Below are 21,244 nucleotides of genomic sequence, written 5' to 3'. Positions count from 1 at the left end.
TTCTACATCTTCTATACCTGTAAAGCCGAACAGACGCTAGTTACCTCGGCAAGATGACTGACAGGTGTTGGGTTGAGAGAACCTGAACGACTAAGTGTGAAGACGAAGGTACAAACAACACATTTAATGGGTCCTTGAGGAGATATGTGGTTTGCTGTCACCAGACACCAGAGTCCTGATGTCTATTACCGAGTCAATTTTATTCTATATAGCCTCAAATTTACCTCAAAGGGCTTTTAAACCAGGACTGCCATCGTTGATTTCCCAGAGTAAATGAAACCTCAACTTGACTAGAACCTTTCGTCCCTGAGGAAATAGCGCCTGCTGGTTAGTTTCTATCTTTAAAACCAATTAGACTCTTAAAACATTTCACACGGCTGCTGATTTTTTTTACAATCTGATGTCCAGAGCAGGTGTGCGGGCAGCGAAAAAGCTTCATGCCCCTTCCTGCTGCGTCAGTTTGACAGCTCTTAACAGGAGTAGACAGTTGAGGTCGGGCCTCTGTGCCGTTTCATGTCACCATGCAGGCAGCTCTGAATCATTCACTGTAATGACGGATCAGATTATAGTCAGCAGAGCATCTATTCTTCTTCCTTTTCCACTGCAGACACCTACAGTACATTCATCAGTTGTAAAAATGTCACCTGCAAATCAAAGTCCAACGAGTCACCGAACACCAGAGCTGTTTCTAAAGTCAGTCTTTACATAACAGGAAGGTGCCAAAATTAACATTATAACATGTTTTACTCTCTGTAATCATACTGGACACTACAAAATCCTTATAAGTGAAAAGTCTACAGTCTTTGTTGTGTGCAAAAATGTCTTCAAAACTTTATCTGAAGCTACTTTGAAGCTTCAACAGTCTGAGCCAGAAAAATCAGGCAAGTATCTTCCAAATCTGAAGTCTTTATAGTGACGAAATTCTCACTTTTTCTTACTATTCATTCGCTGCAGCTCAGCACACTGAGACTATGTTAAGTTTAACAATTAAATAAGCAAATGTGTGGCCTGCCTGTTGCTAATGTTTGAAAATGCAAACTTTTTCTTTCCAGTCATATTCTGATTGGTTGGTTTGTATCCAATCCAATCCAACTTTATTTGTTAAGCACTTTAAAACAACCAAAGTTGACCAAAGTGCTGTACAGAAGAATAAATGAGAGACATGACAGCTCAGTTTGTAGACGCGAGACATCACATCGCGAGAATTCAGTTATACATTTATGACAGAATTTTGCCTCAGACTGTCGATGCTGTTGGTGGACAAGTTTCAACACTGTTTTGCTATGACATCAAAGGTTTCACCACATTTCTCTCGCTATTGTCAACTTTCATCTCAGACAGTGTGAAAGCTCCTTACGTCAAGTTTCCCAACAGTGTCTAGTCCAACTCTTTAAGTCCTCTTTCTTGTTTGAAATCAATAGTTACACCAGTTCAGTTTTTTTCATTATTTTTAAGGCACAGAATGATTGTCTATTGTCTTATTCAACAGAGTCACAAACTACAGGATCCAAGATGACAACAAAAACTGAACATTATAACCTTAATGAAGACAGGACTGTTGTATTAGAGTTTAAGTCCTTTAACTGAAGTTTTTAAAGAAATGAATAAATTTACTGAGGCTCAATTGAGGCTCAGTTATACTTGAATGAATACAAATCAGATTTCTTAGACTTACAGAATATTGGTGACTAATATTGGATCAATGTTATTTAGACTGTGTGCACCAGTTGTTTGGGCCTGCAATCTGCACAAATTTTAAATTAACCTTTTCAATTCTTAAGTTATCAGTTGACAAATGATTTCATTATTATTATTTTTGCCTCTTTAGGGTTTTTCTAACATGGTTTAATAATCAATACAAGACGTAAATCACATTATTAGCGCAAAGTGACCTTTTGTTCACAGAGACTGACGATTCCTGTCGTTAGCAGGACAATGAACCACGAGTCGTTTCATGTTCTAGAGAATATATAATATAATCAGTAAATCCAACCTGTCTGTTTGCTCTCCTGACTTTCTGGAAATAATCCTCACTGTCCCAGTAGACTGTCCTGACCAGCAGTCCACAGCTCCACCGGCTCCAGCTCCACATCACAGCTTTGCTCAGAACCAGAACCAAAAACCTCTTGATCCAAAAAAAAAACCTCCTCAATGAACCTCCAAAGCTCCTACTCCCCTTGTCACAGATTGGACGAACCCCCCGCCGCCGCCGCCGCTGCTCTCTCCTCATACATGTTTACTTTACCAGCTGTGTCAACAATGTGAGGAACAACACTAGAAAAAATTAACTTTTGCTGGGAAATAAGAAAGTGGGTTTCCAGAAGCTCGGCAGGTCTGTCCATGTCTGTTAAAAGGTGAAGTGAAACCTTGCAGAGTGTCACAACAACAACGACACCGCCGAGTTTAGACATTAAAAAAGAAAATGAAAGCAAATAAAGACAGGACCATAAAACTTCAAGGAACTTCCCTGATTAGCTTAATGGGGGAAATTACCTACATTAACCAGCTAAAGACCTGTTCTGCAACTCTGGCAAAAACCAACCAAGAGCCTTGTTGCATTTAACTGGTTTTATATTATATAATCCTTCATTTACCTTTTTATTCTCCTGTTTTATCCGTCTTATTCTATTTTGGCTTAATTGTATTTCCCATTTAACACATTTAAATCTTATTTAAATGTCTTTTTATTTGGCCATGTGTTGCTTTTATATCCTGTTTTGATGCATTTTATGTTTTACGTGAAGCTCTTTGAATTGCCTTGTTGTTGAAATGTGTCCTCATAGCAGATTTAAGAACTTTATTTTTTATATATTTATATTATATCTAGATTAATGAAAGGTGTTAAGCAAGATTTCAGCATCTGTTAGCTCATAATTGCCTGGAAAAGGAGCGACTATACATTAAATATCTCCTTACTTTCTTACTTTCTTATCTTATCTTGAAGGAGTGTTCTGACAAAGATAACAGCTCCACATAGAATAAAAACATAAAGGCTATAAAACATATATATAAAACACAGACTTATTATTAACTGGATGAAATATGGAAAGAATAATCAAGGATTCCCAATCATACAGGATCAAATGCATTAATATTGATTATTATAAACGTAATAAATACACCATAATTAAGAAAATACACTGAAAAAGCATACAGTAGATTTATAAGCTCAAAAGTGTATGATACCACTTTAATGCTTTTTCTACTACACTTTTTATTCATTATTTATCATTATTATTACCTCAGTTTGTAGTTTGTTTCATTATACTGGAGGTGTGCTATCACAATAAAGATATATCATATTCCATTTATATTCTTTTAATATCTACAATGGATGAATACAATCCTAATAGATGACACTCATGATAATAATATCTTAAAATTACGACGGCAAACAGACACAGTTATCTGTAGACTAGCTGGTGAACATAGTGGAGCATTTAGCAGCTAAAGAGCCAGATATTTCCCTCAGGAGTTGGTAGAGAGTAAAAACAGAGCTAAAAGAGAGTGAATATTGGACTCAAAAGACCAACTTAAAAGGTGGTATGTCAGTGATGCGTTTGCTTGTTTCTGCTGCCCCCAAGTGGCCAAAAAAACCAGTTAATGCAGGTTTAAGTAGTTCACATGGCAGGGGAAGGCAAAATGTGTTTGCCTTTAGATGCTCGTGGCAAATAACTTTTATTTTGTTCTTTTACTCGATTTCTTCTAAATAACTCCTATTAAAGTGTTTCCCAGTAACACACAGAGACAAGAAACCTGTTATTCACACCCAGCGAAGCAGCTCCTGAGAGCCGAGAGGCCCGCCTGTCCACTAGCTGTTAGCAGCGTCTAGATTTATTCCCTGACATTGTTTTTCAGCCAGCAGAGCCATTCAGGTGCTGGTATTTAAAAATGCTTTCTCATGCCAACTGCAGCCAGCCGGAGACGATCGGTAGGGCGGCTCCTCTCTGACGACGGTGGCTCAAACTGAGAGAGAAATTAACCTGCATTGCTCGTGTTGTTATTTAAATTTTTAGCTTGTTCATGTCTTTGTTTTGCCTCTTTCTGTCAGCACTATGGGTTTATTATCTTACAATATTTTTTTTATTTGGAAAAATGATCCAAACATAACATTATGTGGCTGTAAATGATTATGTGAAGATGGTTAATATGGTTTTTTGATAAGATTGAGATCTCTTTTTCTAGCCAGACCAACACACATACGATACTTTTTTTTTTTTTTTTCTTTGGAAACCGTTTTTGCTTTTAACACAGGTTGTTTTACTCGTGTGTAAAGAGTGAATTGTGAAGTCTCTGTGATCTGAGAGCAGAGAGAAAACTGAGTGTGGGAGAAAACTGTATGAAGGAGCTTTTATTCTCTTTCTTTGTGTTGCTGATTTGTGCTGATTTGTGCAGAACTGCAACTACAGCAGATCAAAACAGAAGTTGAGGGGTGCAATAAGAAGCCAAGTGACGCTGTGACTCCAGAACTAAAAGCTTTGTCCACAACAGAGGGAAACTAAAAGAAAAGACAAAAGTGGGAAACTAACAAGTCGAGCTTTGTTCTGTTGTTAGTTACTACTATAATCTCCTGCTGCTCCCTTCCTGCCCAGTACTGGTACCTACTGGATTCCCACCAGTTTCAACCTCGACCTGCACACCTTTTCCCAACTCCCTCATCAGTTCAGTACAGTACACTCTATGCATACCTGCTCTTGAGTCATTATTCCCGGCCAAACTGTCTATTATGTAAACCCATGCTGAGCAGTCCAGCCTTCAGTTTATTTATTCTGTCTCTGACCCTTTGTTGCCCTTTTTCTGGACTTTTGCCTGCGTGCGTATGCCCCTGTGGACTTGTTGCCTAATGCTGCATATTTTTTTCTGTTCAATGATTCAGATGAGCATCGGATCATTTGCTAAGTCTTTACAGCTGTTGTTATTTGATGGTGTAAAGACTGAACCAACTAAGTACAGGACAACCAGTACACTTACTGCCTGAAAGAATGCATGTTATTGTAGTTAAACAGATTTAAAGGGGACAGCTTCTGCACACTTACATGATTATATTTATTTTCTAGCTCCACTGGAATAGTTTTTGCATGATTTCCAGTTAAAAACTCCTTATTTATCTTATACTGACCCTTCATGCAGCCCCTCAGTTCAGCCACTAAAAACAGTTTTAGCTCTTGTCTCTTTAAGCCAAACTATAGTAGCAGGATTTAACTTCTTTATCTCCTTCTCTGCTCCAAATGTCAACTTTTCAAATACATCTGAAAATGTTAGAGCCCAAATAAGATCTGAAATACAAGAGTAAACAAAACAAACAACACATGGAAATACCTGAGCAACAACCTTAGCAACCAAGGCTACAAAAACAATCTGACGCCTTCACAAAGAGGAAGTGGAGGCAATTTTGTGAAACCCTGGTATTTGACATGCAGGCAGCATTTTTACCGACGTGCACCTCAAGTTTTGGAACTTTGACCACGTTTAACATCAGACTTCATAACAGCATATAAATAAGGTCACAAAAATAGAGCCACAATGATTACTTGTACGTTAATTTTCAACTTGATGATTCTAATACCAGTTTCAGTCATTTTTCCACACATAAAGGCTAAATATAGTCTGGTTTCAGCTTTTCAAATGTGAGGATTTGCTGCTTTTACTCATCAAATGTAACAGTCAGACAAAACTAGAAAAACTGAAGGCGTCACCATCGGCTCTGAGAAGTTGTAAAAGCCATTTTTTCACAGTTTTTTTTTTTAACCTTTTATAGACAAAAGTTACACAAAAAAAGGTTATGGACAAAAAAAACAACTTGAAAATGATTGTTAGTTTCAGCTCTACAGATAAATATAAGTGATCCTTAAGTCAGATTTAATTGTTTATCTGCATTTATGTTTCTACAATTAGTATTGTGAAAAACAACTATACTTTTGTCAATGTTGACGCTGTGATAAAACAGTTCAGTTCCTCCGAGTATTGTTGCTTGCTGAACATTCACAGTGAACATTATCAACAAGTCTGCAGACGTCTATTCATTTCCTTTAGAGCGACAGTTTGACAGCTGAGAAGTCGAGTCTCTTTTTTTCCCCAATTTTTTTTACCATAATTGGTCATCAACAACTCTGTCAGAATTCAATGTTTTCCATCCTACTACATAAACATTGTTTTTTTTAATGACTAAAGATGAACTGCTCTCAGACTGGCATCCTAATTTTTCCATTATTTGAATTTTAAATGATCACCCAGCTGCTATACACTTTATAATAAAGTGACATCACAAGAACAATATATGGTAGCTTTACAAGATGAATTCATTCTAATGGTCAAAATGATTATCTCAAATGAGACAAAAAGCATCACAGCTTCACCTTCACTCACTCAGCAAAGATTTGATTCCTCCTCAGATATCTATACAAAAAAACTTGGATAAAAATAGATCACACTGTTTACATGCAAACTGCTCCTGTTTGTTTTTGATTGCATATGAGATTATATACTCCATGTGTGTTAACTTGAGCTGCACTGTGTTATTCTGTCATTATTCATCTGGGACTGTTTGTAAACTCGGCTGAGTCACTGTCAAGAGTCAAGAAAAGCCAAAAGCCTGACTTTACTCAATATCATTTTGAGCTACATAATTTGATTAATGTCGAATTTGTACTAATAAAGAACCTCCATCCTCTACGTTGTGGTCCTGGTCTTGAAGAGGGACTTTAATAGTTTCTGTTTATATTGAGCTCATTTGTTATAAAGTTGTGTTTCATCAAACTGCACACAAAAAACAGACAGCAAAATAATATTATTCCATCATAGGAGTCTTGTAAGGCTGAAACTAAATAATTCATTTATTGTTCAGTGTATAAAATGTCAGAAAAGTGTGAATAACGCCATGAATAATAATTACTCCCTGAAGCCCAAGTTAACCTATTCAGCCGCCTTCTTTTGTTTGACCTACAGTCAAAAAGCAGAACAAGATATTATCATGAAAATGAGACATGTGAGACGCTGCTACCACAAACTTCTAAAAATCTTCTAAATTTCTATCAATCAACCAATCAATTCAGTTGTAGATGTATATTGGTGGTCAATAGAGGCGAACAACAAAATTCAGTCCCAGAGCAGCTCGTGATCAATCAAAATCAAGCTAAGATATTCAAATTTCCTCCAAATGTACTATTATGCACTAAAAACCCTAGATACTACATTTCCCATGATGCACCAAGAAGCATTATTTTCATTAGAGCCTCCAGGCCTGAACAACCAACATCCTTCAAACTCCTAACAGATACATTTCTGTTCTCGAGGCCTGCGCTGCGATAACCCCCCGATGACATCACCATGAGATCATCAGCGGTTCATTTCTCAGACTCCCGCACAGCCACATACGACTTTACACGACAGTTTTTACAGACTGGTTGACTGGTTTATGACTACATGAGAGCGAGCGCCTTCGTTTGACCTCGAAAAAGGAATTCAGGCCACATGAAACACAATCAGGTGTTGAAGCAAAGAGACGGAAAGAGAGAGAGGGATAGAGAGAAAGAGTGATAGAGAGAAAGAGAGAGAGTAAAGAGCAAACAGCTGACAGCAGATCTCCTGTCTCACACTGACAGCACAGCAGAGTGTCAAATCTGATTAAATATTATTGTAAGAACATGTTTCGTGCAGCAGTTTAGCCCAACATGCTTTACAGATGTGGTTAAATAGAAAAGCTGTTCGGGGTCAGAACAGGGAGAATCAAGTTCATATAAGTACATACAAACATGGAAACAGATGTGATTTCAGCGTTTGTATCACCAGGCATCTCCTGAAGGACTCTGCAGTAAATACATGCTCAGTGTTTCCCACAGGTGGAGAGTTTCTTTGTGGCAGTCGCACCGTGTGGCAGGTAGACGACTGCAGAACAGCCCTGCGTTCACAAGCTAATACCACATGAAGGAGGGCGGTTTTACAATCTATAAAGTAGGGCTGGTCCGAATGCTTCGAGGCCTCTAAAGCTTCGTTCAACGCCATGCTGTCCAAACAAAATCAGTATTATATAAATATATATATATCATGTTGTCTACCAGACCAATGCAATGTCATGGGTCATGTGACTACAGCATTGGCGTGATGTCCTAAAACTCTTCAAGCATCTAAAATAACTCCAAAGATTTGTAAAGATGATCTCAAAAAGCTGAATGCCAGATAAGCCAAAAGAAACGTGGACATCACAACTCTACAATGAGTTAAAGTCAAATAAATGGTAAATGGACTGTACTTATATGGCGGTTTTCTAGTCTTTTTGACCACTCAAAGCGATTTTACACTACATGTCACATTCACCCATTCACACACATTCATACACTGATGGCAGAGGAGACAACCTGCTCATCAGGAGGAAACTAACCATTCATAAACCGTTGCCTCCAGCCGTCGGGAGCAATTTTGGGTTAAATATCTTGCCAAAGGACACATCGACATGTGGACTGGAGGAGCCGGGAATCGAACAACCAATCTTCCAATTGGCTATGACTAATGTTAGCAAGACTTATACATACGAGTAATTCCATTTTTATAGTTTAACTTATTAAATTGACCCTGAACAATTCGAATAATTGCTGCCAAAGCTTCGAAGCCTGAGAAAGGTCCTACTACAAGCCTGCAAATGAATGTTCTAGTGAAGCATCAAGCTAAATCTCCACACAGTGTAGTTATCCAGTAAAATTCACGACATGGCCAAAAGTGCACGTGAACCCAAACAAACTAAGTAAAGGTGTTAGTCTGCTGCTAACAGACTCAGTTCTTCTGGTCTCAGGTTTTCCACCAGATGTGGGAACGTGGCTGCAGGGATTTCCTCCCATTCAGCCACAAGAGCCTCAGTGAGGTGCAGCACTGACGGTGGGTGATGAGGTCTGTAGAAACAAGGTTGGAGGTTTCTGGTACAACGTCACCTACTTCCAAGGTGCACGGAGAAGGGGGACAAGTCTGAAGAAAGTCAAAGCTGCAGTAAACACTTGTCGTATAGAATAACTTTATTAATAGACCAACGCGTGTCGGCTTGTGGCCTTCATCAGGGTCATTAAGTTGGTCTATTAATAAAGTTCTTCTATACGACAAGTGTTGCTGGAGCTTTGTCTTTCTTTTGATGTTGTCTGTATCACAGTCTGTGTTCAGTTTATCCCACAGCTATTGGCTATGCAGACCAGTCACGTTCTTCCTCACCAAACTCGAAGAAACATTTCTTTATTGAGCTGGCTTTGTGCACGGGGGCTCAAACAGGAGAGGGACTTAAATTATTGCCACAAAGGGAGTCACACATAAGTGTCTACCATAGACTGTATTAAAAGAAACATACGTGACGCCACCCATTGGTTTTCTGGACTGCTGCTCGGAAGCCAATAGTTTCGGATCTGAGCAGCGCCATTTTGAAAATTTCAGGTGCATGCTGGGAAAAATAAAAACACGGATTCTACTTATATGGGCATCAGGAGGGGCATGAGGCGCCCTCCTGAACCTGTGAACCAATCAACCTGTCAATCACGACGTAGCCACGCCCTAATGCATACCCTGCTTTATCGTCACATATAAAATCAGGGAGGCCAAAATGTCCAAAATGAACATCATACTGCATTGAAGAAGGCTTTAAACTAGCGATTGAGACCATAAACACATTTTGAAAACGTTTACTGAGGTCAGAAATCAAGTGAGAAGTTGGTGAATTCTCCATTGACTTGTATAGAGACGGAAGTCCTTTCGACACCAAAACGGTCGCCCCCTGGTGGCCTTTTGATAGAATGCAGTTTTAAGTTACTTCCACCTTGGCCTCATTTCAGAGGACCGGAACTCCCCGTCTGGTATCTACAATAAAATGTATTTCCCTGAATTGGAATTGAATTGGACCAAAAAGTCCACAACAGTTTGTGCACATGGTTGTACTTATTACGGCTTCAACTGATGATTATTTTCATTTTAGTTTAATCTGTCTATACTGTAGTTTTGTTGATTAATTGATTAGTTGTTTGGTCTATAAAACATCAGAAAAATGGTGAAAAATGTCAGAGATTCTTTCCCAAAGCCTAAGATAACATCCTTGAATGTCTAATTTTGTCCACAACCCAAAGATATTGAATTATTGGCAATGAATTATCTGTTGATTGACAAATTGATTCATCAATTTACCGACAGCACTACAGACATGTAAGATAACTAGAAGCCAAAACTATATGAGCTGGTTTCATTTAAATGGCTAATAAAAGCAAAACTGCTCAACTGGGGACGCAGAAGATTTAAAACCCAAATATATAAATTTTATTATCAATGAGAACAAATTAAAGTAGAAAAATGTTCATATTTACGGAGCTGGAACGAAAAATGTTCTTTAACTCAAAACCTTCTGTTGATTGACAATCATCGATTTACTATTGCACCTCTAGCCCACATGCATGCGCCCATAAGCTTTTCATATTTTTGGCTAAAAACAAAACTCTATTATTCCACATTTAAACTTTGCTTTATGAGCCGTGAATATCAAAGACAGCACTACAGACGTGTACGATAATGGTTTGTTTCTGTCATATCGTCCTGAGGGCATCAGCACAGCTATAACTAGAATCCCATTTTTCGCCCCAAAACATACAAGCTGGTGTCATTTAAATGGTTAATAAAAGCAAAACGGTAAAAAAGAAGAACTTTAGATTTAAAATGCAGAAAAATATTAATAAATAAAACCATTTTAAATAAAGTACAGTGAATAACACTTCAGTCTTTTCTTCATATTTCGGTAAAACTCTCACAGGAATCAAATGTTGGGAGATCTGCAGACATGGCCTCATTGTTTGGAGGCTCAGGATTCATTAACGAGCTGACACAGGAACACGTTCATTAGGCGCCGAGAGATTTCTACAGACATGACCAAACATGTCAAAATATCAAAGGGCACGGCTTCGTCTGCAGGGAGACGGTTGCCGGGTGTAATGGTGGCAATGGCAGCCCGACACACACACACACACACAAATAAACACACAGATCCCAACAAACAAACACCAACACACATAGCAACACACAAACACACACGCAAAACACACAAATAAACACACAGACCAACACACAAACAAACAAACAAACACACAGACCAACACACAACACAAACAACAACACACTCAAATACATAAAACCTGACACACAAACACACATATACACACAGCCAAATACCCACATCTCGACACACGAACACACACAAATACACACAGCCAAACACAGAAACACACACATCCTGACACACAAACAAACACAGACCAACACACACAAATACACATATACACACAGCAAAACACACAGACACACACACACAGCCAAACACACAACTTGACACACAAACACATAAATACACACACACAGACCAACACACTCAAATACATAAAACCTGACACACAAACACACATATACACACATCCTGACACACAAACAAACACAGACCAACACACAAACAACAACACACACAAACACACACATACACACAGCCAAACACCCACATCTCGACACACGAACACACACAAATACACACACACACACACACAGCTGAATGAAGGCAGTGTTCACTCTTAGCACCAAGACCTCTCGTGTGCATCGGTCTCAATCTGTTCTTTAGTTTTTATTCCTTTTCTTTATATTGTCACTTGTTCTGTCTTATTATCAGCTTGTCAATCACCAGTGAAGCACTTTGAACTATATTAACCTGTATGAAAGCTGCTATATTGATAAAGTTTGATTGTGTTTCTTCTTTACCTGTGTCCATGTGACCAGGTGAGAACAACCTCAGGCCAACCTGACAGATACCGACAGACCTGATCCCCACTGCAGCTGCGGAGGTGTGATTCAGGCAAAGCAAACAGCCTCAAATCGCACCGACATGAGAGGTTAGTTTGAAACCCGAGAGTTAAAACAGGGTGAAAAAGTCACCAGATGAACCACAGAGGAGAAAAAACTACAGTATCAGCTAGGGCTGGGAAATTAATCCGAAAAATAATCGAAACCGACATTTAGAAACTCTAATCGACTTAATCTTGCTCATGTCAATTAATGGTGGTGTTCACTGTTGCCATGACAGCAAAGGTTGCATATCTTTAAGGAATTTGAAAGCTTGTCTCCAGTGATCATTTGAACCCAAACCATGATCTTTACATAGTTCTGATCAAGTCAACTAGACATTAACCACAGCGTCACACCTTAAAACATCATTATTTTCACTCCCTAAAGATACTCATGTATACTCATCAAGGGTGGAGATAATCGTTCATTAATCGTAATCGAGGTTAAAAGCTCGTGATTTTGATATTTGCCATAATCGCACAGCCCTATTATCAGCTAAAACTACAGCTACAGATTAATGACACATTATGAAAACTGCTCATTAAACTACAAAATCAGCAAAACTCAACCTCAAATGACCACTTTCACAACCACGATGACAACACAGAGTAAACTTGTACATGCTGACTTCATATCAGGCATTCAAGCATTTAAAAAAAAGAGGATGTAATTCTTTTAAAATGTCAAATTATGTGTCACTCATATTTCTCAGAATTGCTGAGTTTGCGACACAAATTTTACATTGCACGCTTTGGCTGGGTGTCCCCACTAAAAGAGTTCATGTATCGACTGTATGACTCTTCCTGGTTAAATAAAAGAGATATTATCACTAGCCAAGAGTCAATCCAAATGTTGAACAACTTTAAGCCACATTTCGAGAAAATCACTCCCCAAAAAAAGTGAATCATCCATCCATCATCCGCTGCTGTTATGTGAATATAAGGAGATAAACAGCAGGTGGCGCTAATTCTCCACAATGAGATGACGCCATTAAAAGAGCGGCAAAGGTCAAAGGTCAAACAATGGAAAACCTTCTGTTAGTTTTAATGTATCGGCCTCATTGTGGCTCCGCACTGATCTGATGTTTCTGTCACATGATTCATGTACGACATCATTTATTCACATCACGCTTTGTCGCATTTTGCGTGTTAATCAATGCACAAACTTTACCATCTCAGTCTAAAACTTTTTCTGACGTCTTTTGACTTTTATTTTTCTTATTTACAGAATTTCCACTCAGTTTGTTTTTATGCACAAATGGAAAGTTTGCATTAAAACAGGCTGATGGAAACACACTGACTATCTCACAGAGTGTGCACACACACTCGAGATCATACGAGGATAAGATGTGACCACAACACTTTGGCCCAGCTTTCACTTTAATTTACATTTTATATTCTTATTGAACTGTTCTCACCTTCCTGCATAGTGTGCCGACACTTGAAGTTTCTTTCTAACCTAATAATAATATAATAAATAAACTACACATACATCCAGCTGATAGTCTGCACAAAACTGCAATTAAACACTCACACTGCGGCACTGCACACACACACACACACACACACACACACAAACACACACTTGTATCCGCAACTCTTCATGACTGATTATTATGTTGATATAAATTCTAAAAAGTGACGACGACACAACATATTTTGTGCATGATAAGACAAAAATGCATAAAAATATACACTGAACACTTATTTAGGTGAGTGTAATGATGGTATAGCATTGATGCAGCCCACACACATGCAAACACACACATCAACCTGCTTTCACACACACACACACACACACACACACACACACACAAACACACACACACACACACACACACATACAATAAATACTTTATAGTACCCCACAGTAATGCTGTATGTGCACCAGCGCTCATGAGTGCACAGAAACACACTTTGCAAACACAGATTCAATTACATTATAATTTAATGTATTCTTACAGACATGCACATAAGCACGTATCTGAATGCACTCGTGGTCTCACACACATGCACACACACGCACACACACACACACACACACACACACATACACACACACACACAGCCTGCTCTCTCTCTGCGGTGTGGCGGCGGCGGCGTATCGAGCTCACCAGGTCGTCCAGGATGGTGACGGGGAAATCGAACATGCACATCTTGACTGGCTGAGCGAGGGCTCTGTGAAGGCTGAACAGAGACTTGGTTTCCATGCTGCACGGCGCAGCCAGCATCGGCCGCCCGAAATAAACATACACCACAGGAATAAATTAAAAAATAAACAAAAATAAAACCCGAGAAAAAATATGAAGGAGGAACTTCCACAGCTGGCTGCTCTCTCGCTCGCTGCCTCTCACTTGAAGACTGTGAGGAATCCGTCTCAGAGAAGGAAGAAAAAAAAAAAAAAAAGAGGAACCCTTCCACCTCCTTCCTCCTCTTCTTCCCAGCCACCAACAAACCCTGCACTCCCCTTGTTTCCCTCCCTCCCTCCCTCTCTCTTCTCGTCTTCTCCCTCCTCCTCCTCCTCCTCCTCCTCCTTTCTGCTGTTGCTGCTGCTCCCTCCTTTCCTCCCTCACCAGGGAACGTCTTAACTGTCAGCAGCTGCTCTCTCGTTTCTTTACATCTTGTGGAGGTATTGCCCAACGCTCAGCTGTTATGCCACGACCGCAGCAGCAGCAGCAGCAGCAACGTGTTCTGCTCTTTCTCTCGGCTCTGTAACGTTCAAACAGGCTCAAGAAGTGCTCAGACCACAGCGCTACATGCACACACGAAAAAAAGAAAAGAAAGAAAAAACAACATTTCCTAATGAAATGCAGCAGGTACACAAGAGGGGGTTTCGAGTTGCCCGTCTGACTCTCTTCTGCTTCATTATGCTGCAGCGATTTAATCAAGAGAGAAAGACCAGCTCTGTTTTGCTCCTGTAGTGCCAGACTGTCTGTGCGAGCTTATTAAAGATGAAGCACGGTGACTGATGTATGAATCAGCTTCCACCACCACACACCCCCAACACCCACCCTCCTCATTAATGTCGCTGCTAAAAAGTGAAACCAGACGTTCTGGCAGGTCACCAGTTCTCATCGGAAAAATTGTTTTTCTTTTGTAAATATCTTTGTGTGAGGCTGAGAAATCCTCCCAGCTGCTGTGATGCAGCCTTATTAAATGTTTGATGGTGTTTCTGCACAGAGACCACACGTCAATCAAACACTGTGAGCACTTCTGTTACGTCTTCTTCTTCGTCTCGATTGTTGATGATGACTCTTTTATTAGCTGGAGCTCTTTTTTTCTGCTGGCTTTCCCTGTTCATGCTAATGTTGCATTCAAGTCCCATCCTATTTAAGTTTGGTGAGCAGGTTCCTGTTTAGTGTGCATCTTTTACTCAATGAGGCAGTGATGGGAAGTAATGAGTTACATGTAACAGCGTTATGTAGTTTAATTAGTTATAATAGTTTAATTTTTAATATTTAACATGTTACTGAATACATATATTGCTGTTTTTAATTCTTTGAAATCAATATTTTATTCATATATTTAGTAAATAAATCATGATGTGGGTTTAAATGGAGTCACAGTACCAATTAAACCCACTTTATTCATAACATATCTTTATTTTATATTCCAAAATCTACATGAACTAATGAATACATTTTAAATGAGAAATAAATGTTGCTTTATAAGAAATGATCTCCCTTATAAATCATGTCAGTATCCATGAAAAACAGCTGGACTTAGATTCTGGTGCTTAATGGGACATTTACCCTAAAAGCTGAAAACATTGGATAAAATTAAAAAGTCATCACATGTAATAAGTTACGTTACTTTGATGAAGTCATTGAAATAGTTACATTACTTATTACATTTTAAATACAGTAACTAGTAATCTGTAACTTATTACAATCCTGCTGGTACTGTTATTGCTATTCCATGTTGCAAGACAGACTATGCCATTAAAAGGCCGGGAAGAAGAAGCCCGCTAACTAATGTAAACAGTACAAGTTCAATATATTCAAAAGCTCAGATTTACTAATGTAATATAGTAATAATCTACAGTTTCATTCAAATCAGCCGATCTTTTGTAGTTTGTAATTTCAGGTTTCTGTGACACAATTTGCTGTGGCAACAAGGTGTTATTCTGTTGTCCAACTTCCTCTAACGTGATGCAAATTCAAACAGAGTCGCATCACTTCCTGTCCTGAACCGTCGCAGCTTCAGCGCAGGAGGATGAATCATTAACGAATATGAAAATGTCACATTGTCACTTTAGGTGTGCAGAAGTCACACGTCTGAGCGCTGCTGTTGTTTAGTGTGAATCTACCGTCTGGCCTCTCTTTGACTCGGCTCTGCAACAACAAGCAGACATTTCTACATACCGTATTTCCTCTTATAGTCGTGATTTTAGTTCATGATTTTCATGCAAATTCACAAGTGCGTAAAATGCTGCGTTAACGTCTGCCTGGGTGAAGTTGATGATGTGCTGATGTAAGCATTTTGTCTCATTTCCATTTGCCAGCTTTTCTTTGCAGAGTCTAAGACAAACTTCCCAAATAAAGTATCTATCTATCTATCTATCTATCTATCTATCTATCTATCTATCTATCTATCTATCTATCTATCTATCTATCTATCTATCTATCTATCTATTGTGTTTTTGATGCTCTAAACTCTGTTAATTTAGCTACTGCCTTCATTACAACGACTAATTACCAGTTGTACATTTCTCCCACCTGCTCTCACCCATCACCTGCCACAAAGTCAGGAAAAAAGGAGTAAACCTGACGAGATTTTAAGTACCAAGCCAAAGATCCGACTCAAATTCTGAGCCTTTTTATGTTTTGCAATATCGAATAAGAGATTATGAGTGCATTGAATCATTGCACAGGTACAATTAGGGCTGGATGTCGTTAAAAACATTGCGATACCAGTACCAATCCAATTACCCTTAAAGTGATACTGATACCCATCATGTGAACAGAAGCATTAAATTGCATAAAATGCCACCACTCCTCCACATTGTAGCTGCTGTGGGAGTGGGCCAATCACATGTCGCGTTAAATCGAAGAACTCTTGTGTTGATTTTGTTAGTCCGTACAAATAGTCATATTTTCTAGCTCTGGGTGCAAAAAGGATCGATTGCAGGTATCGTTTGACTGGAGACATTTCAATACTACTTGGTATGGGTTTTTTTTCGGTGGATACCTTAAAGGGTATGAAGTACTAATACACAGCCCTACTGATTAGTCATTTAATGTGAAAAATGTCAAAAGCTGGGAAAATATGCTCATCACAAATTATAAAAATAGTTGCAGATAGCGGCTGCAAGTCACTGATCCGTAACAGGTAAAATATTATCCCGTCAAAAGTGATTCCTTAAAACAACTTTCTACGGTCCGATTCATGATTCCCAGGTTTCGATACCACTTAGTGTCGATTTTAATTCAGTTGATACCTTAAAGATATCGAGTACTGATACACAGTCAAAGGTACAAGGCAAACACTCCTACACACACACCTATTGGTTAAAAGCAAGCATGTCATTGGCCTCAAGCTTGGTTTGACGTTGATCTAGTTTGACGTGCAGCGCCGGATCAATTCATATTTCATTTTTTATGAGCTTTCAAACAACACTGCAGCACTTCAATCAAACTCCTTTGAGCTTTGAGAAAAAAACTAACAACACAAACACAGTGAAGTGACAGACTGAACCTCTACAGGACAACGTATGAAGATTTTCAGTCTGTTTTAAGTCACAGATGTTTTTCTCTGTTGTGTGTAGGTGAGGGATTCCCCACAGCAGCCATCACAAGCATCTTCCTTCTCCAGCCCCAGAGTCAATATTGACATTTTGACTTTTCTTTTTTTTTCTTCTTCCCTTCCATCGCCGTTACAGCCTGAACCTGAAGACCCAAAACCTGCCTCCTGCAAAACATTTCCAGTCAAAGTGAAGTCTAGCCTCGTCATACGGTATCTAGGTCACACGGCTTTTACCCCAAATGGCTGAAACCTTGATGAAAAGGAAGTAAGTTCGCTTTGACCTGACAGCAGCATGACATCTCACAGACTCAGAGCTGTGAAAACGTGTCAGCGGTTGTTTTTTTGGTTTGTTTTTGTTTTTGAAAGCCTCTGAGGTTTCCTTATCTCACCGTTCTGTATCACACCAGTCCTGCTTTTTTATGCTTTTACTTCAACACTTTGCTCTTTGTGTTTCATCATCGTCGTGCAAATGTACAAAAAACTGAGCGAACGTCCACACTGTGTAATTATTAACCGAGTCTTTGAGGGGAAATCTCTTGCAAAACAAAAAAACACAATGATCCGATGAACTGAGCAAACAGCATCACTCGTGCCTCGTTTTAAAGGATTTTTTTTTTTTTTTTTATATCTCCTTTCACTCGGCTAATATTTGCACGTTAAAAGAACAGCTGGTATAAATATTTTAAGTGTGTGTTGGCTCCAAGTCCGAGCCGGTAGTCTTGGGTAATTTCTTCTTTTTTTTTAAGAAGAAAAAAAAAGGGAAAGAAAAGGGAAAGAAGTGGCAGAATTCAGTCCTGATTCAGATGCAAACTGTGTGAAGATTTAAAAAAAGAAAGACAGCACAGAGACGGTAGAAGTAGAGGAAGAAGAGGAAGAAGGAGAAGAAGAAGAGAGTGTAGCCGAGGGGAAAGAGGGCCTGAAACACCACTGGGAACTGCTTTCAGATGCAGAGGCCGTCCCACAGCTGAATACTGTAGGAGAGCGGTTGTCATGGAAACAGGGAGGCAAAGCCGGCTCCTTCATAGGGCTACATAAGACCCCCTCCCTCTCCTCCTCCCCCTCCTCTTCCTCGCCTCCTCCTTCTCCCTCCCCTCTTCTTTTTCCCTACAGATACCCGGCCAGGACAGGAAGCCAGACTGGAACCTGCAGGTCGGCTTCCTGTGTGGACTCTCGGACAAAGACAGGACGGGCGGTGCAGGTACGCAGGAGGTCAGTTCATCTGCAACACGTGACTGGGACATTTAAACCCTCATGTGACGGGGTTAAAAGCCTCTTCAGGACAACGCCGAAGATGATGATGATGAGGTGTTTTACAGCCAATAAGATCATCAACATCATAGGCGACTGTTAGAAGAAGTACAGGTGCAAATCTTCTCTGGTTTCAGAGTCAAATAATTCAATCTGAGATCAGCGTTTCAATGTTTGCTTAGCTCAGATTTTATCTCCTGTTTTGTCACCACAGATGGAAGCTTTTGTTCTATTGTGAAGCTGCTTCAGCGGAGAAACCACCCGCGTCTCAAGGGTCAAAAGTTTAATGTTATATACTGTAAATCAGTGACTCCTGACCTTTATGGCTCCCGACCCCATAAAATAAAGCAAAGTCTACCTGGGAGGCCTCGTCACATGTTGCACTGTAATGAAGGAGGACTTATTTTGTTTTATTTTAATATAAAATACAATAATCACAACAAATAAAGTTAAGTTTTTTTTGATGTCTTATCATCTCACAACCCCTTAAAATAATCCATCAACACCTTGTGGGATAAATAAATGAAAGGCTGCAATTAAAGCTTCTTTTCATTATTTCTTAATGTGCCGATAATGATTTTATTGTTGCATTCATTGAGTTTTGCTGACTCATGGAGCCAAACAGAAAAAGGGAAGTTTTAAAAAGTAAATCTGAAAAAGGGGAAATGTGCTTCCTTAAAGTTTTAAGAAAGTGAAATTTAACTGCTGAGAGTTGATCAGTAATTGTCATGTTAAACAGATAAGATAATATAAAATATATGTTAATAGATTTGAGTAAAATATCAGTGATTATTAAATTCTATGACATTTTAAGTGTGTGAAAGTATTACCTCTGCACCCTTAAGTTCATAACATTAGGTGCTTAAAGGACCAGTGTGTTGAATTTAGTGCCATCTAGTGGTGAGATGGCAGATTGCAACCAACTGAATACCCCTCCCCTCCTCCTCCAGGGGAGAAGAAGACCTTACAGTGGCTGAGAAACTCACAAATAACATGAAAGCGTTTGGTTTGTCCATTCTGGGCTACTGTAGAAACATTGGGGGCTTGTGAAGAAGAGGTCACGCTCCCTATGTAGATATAAAGGGCTCATTGTGAGGTAACGAAAAGAGTTTATGGGAGTAAACACTAATTAAAACATACATAATTCTATTTCTGTCATGTCTGTTCTACTAGGTGCCACTAAAATATACAAACTGCACCTTTAAATCTAAGTTTTTGCGCAGGTGGAAGCTGTTTTCTTCAAGTCTGTGCAGGAAAATGTAGATTTGTATGATTCATCTGCAGGTGATTCACCCGTGCTCAGATGTCAAGTGTTTTGTTTTGTTTTTTTCTCTCACACCTCCTTGTATCAGCAGCACGGTGGATAGACAGATGAAGCGATTACATGCCTCTTCTGTCGCCCACGGCCTGTTTCATACCGTGCATTGGAAAAAAAAACATCTAAAATCTATAAAGAGTCAGACTTCAGAGTCTCTGAGTGGAGAAAAAAAAGCCTTCAGTCAGTGTGAGCATGCCTGCAAATGATTACAGTGTCTAAAAAAAAAAACACACACGCACACAAATCTGATCCGGTCACTTGGAAATTACAAAACGTGGACAGTCGGCCTTGAAGAGCAGATTTAGAAAATTAAAAAAACAACAAATTGGGACAAACAGCTGAGGAGAAAAAGGGAAACACTCTGCAACAAGTCGAAATGTTACACTGCTGCTGCAACAATCTGACAAGAGATTTCAAGGACAAGCTTTTCCTTCTCCTCCACACACACACACACACACACACACACACACACACACACACACACACACACACACACACACACACACACACACACACACACACACACTAATGCTTCTGAAAATGAAAAAAAAGAAACCCTCCCCCCCTCGGGACTAAAAACTGAAGCAGGGGGGGGGGGGGAGAAAAAAAAATCTCTGATTCTTGTCACATTCCATCAGACAAAGAAGTCAGATATGCTTGGAGTGAAGTCAAGCTTCAAGAGCGAGCGAGAGAGAGCGAGCGGTTTCTGGAGCAAGCGGGCAGAAAATGGAGCGCCGTGGCAGCAACGGAAAAGCTCACAGCTTTATCTGAACGCTGCGGCCGTACAATTCCTACAATAGTGGAGAAGGGAGGGGAGGAGGGAAAAAAAGGCAAATAAATGTTTCAATAAGAGGATAAACATCAATAATACCAGAGAGAGGAAACAGGATTTGCGTGCATGAGCGAAAAGAAGAATAAGAAGAGGTTGTTTACAGTGAAATCCAGTGTTAAAGAGCTTGTGTGTGTGTGTGTGTGTGTGTGTGTGTGTGTGTGTGTGTGTGTGTGTGTGTGTGTGTCGAGGGGTAAATGGACCCTTTAAACAGAGTCAGTGGGAAGCTTCACATCCTGAAGCAGCAGCTCTCATCCTGCTCCTCCT

General features: G+C 39.5%; 1 protein-coding gene and 1 pseudogene across 3 annotated transcripts in view; one reads left to right on the top strand and one right to left on the bottom strand.

Moving 5' to 3' along the window:
• LOC133978513 (ral guanine nucleotide dissociation stimulator-like) overlaps positions 1–14,080 on the bottom strand; it is a 69,128-nt gene extending 55,048 nt beyond the window's left edge. For 2 of the 3 annotated variants that reach the window (XM_062416770.1, XM_062416771.1), the window contains exon 1: positions 1,994–2,129. In XM_062416770.1, the coding sequence (XP_062272754.1) occupies positions 1,994–2,092 (99 nt within the window). In that variant the 5' untranslated portion in view covers positions 2,093–2,129. Of the gene's footprint in view, positions 1–1,993; positions 2,130–13,951 lie in introns of those variants that run through there. The other variant, XM_062416769.1, reaches the window with a different exon arrangement.
• The window catches only part of LOC133978509 (uncharacterized), a 455,381-nt pseudogene that overhangs the window by 392,653 nt on the left and 41,484 nt on the right, over positions 1–21,244 (top strand).

Source organism: Scomber scombrus, chromosome 4 (genome assembly GCF_963691925.1).
Source record: "Scomber scombrus chromosome 4, fScoSco1.1, whole genome shotgun sequence".
Taxonomy (NCBI): Eukaryota; Metazoa; Chordata; class Actinopteri; order Scombriformes; family Scombridae; genus Scomber; species Scomber scombrus.
This window is presented reverse-complemented; position numbering and strand designations above follow the sequence as displayed.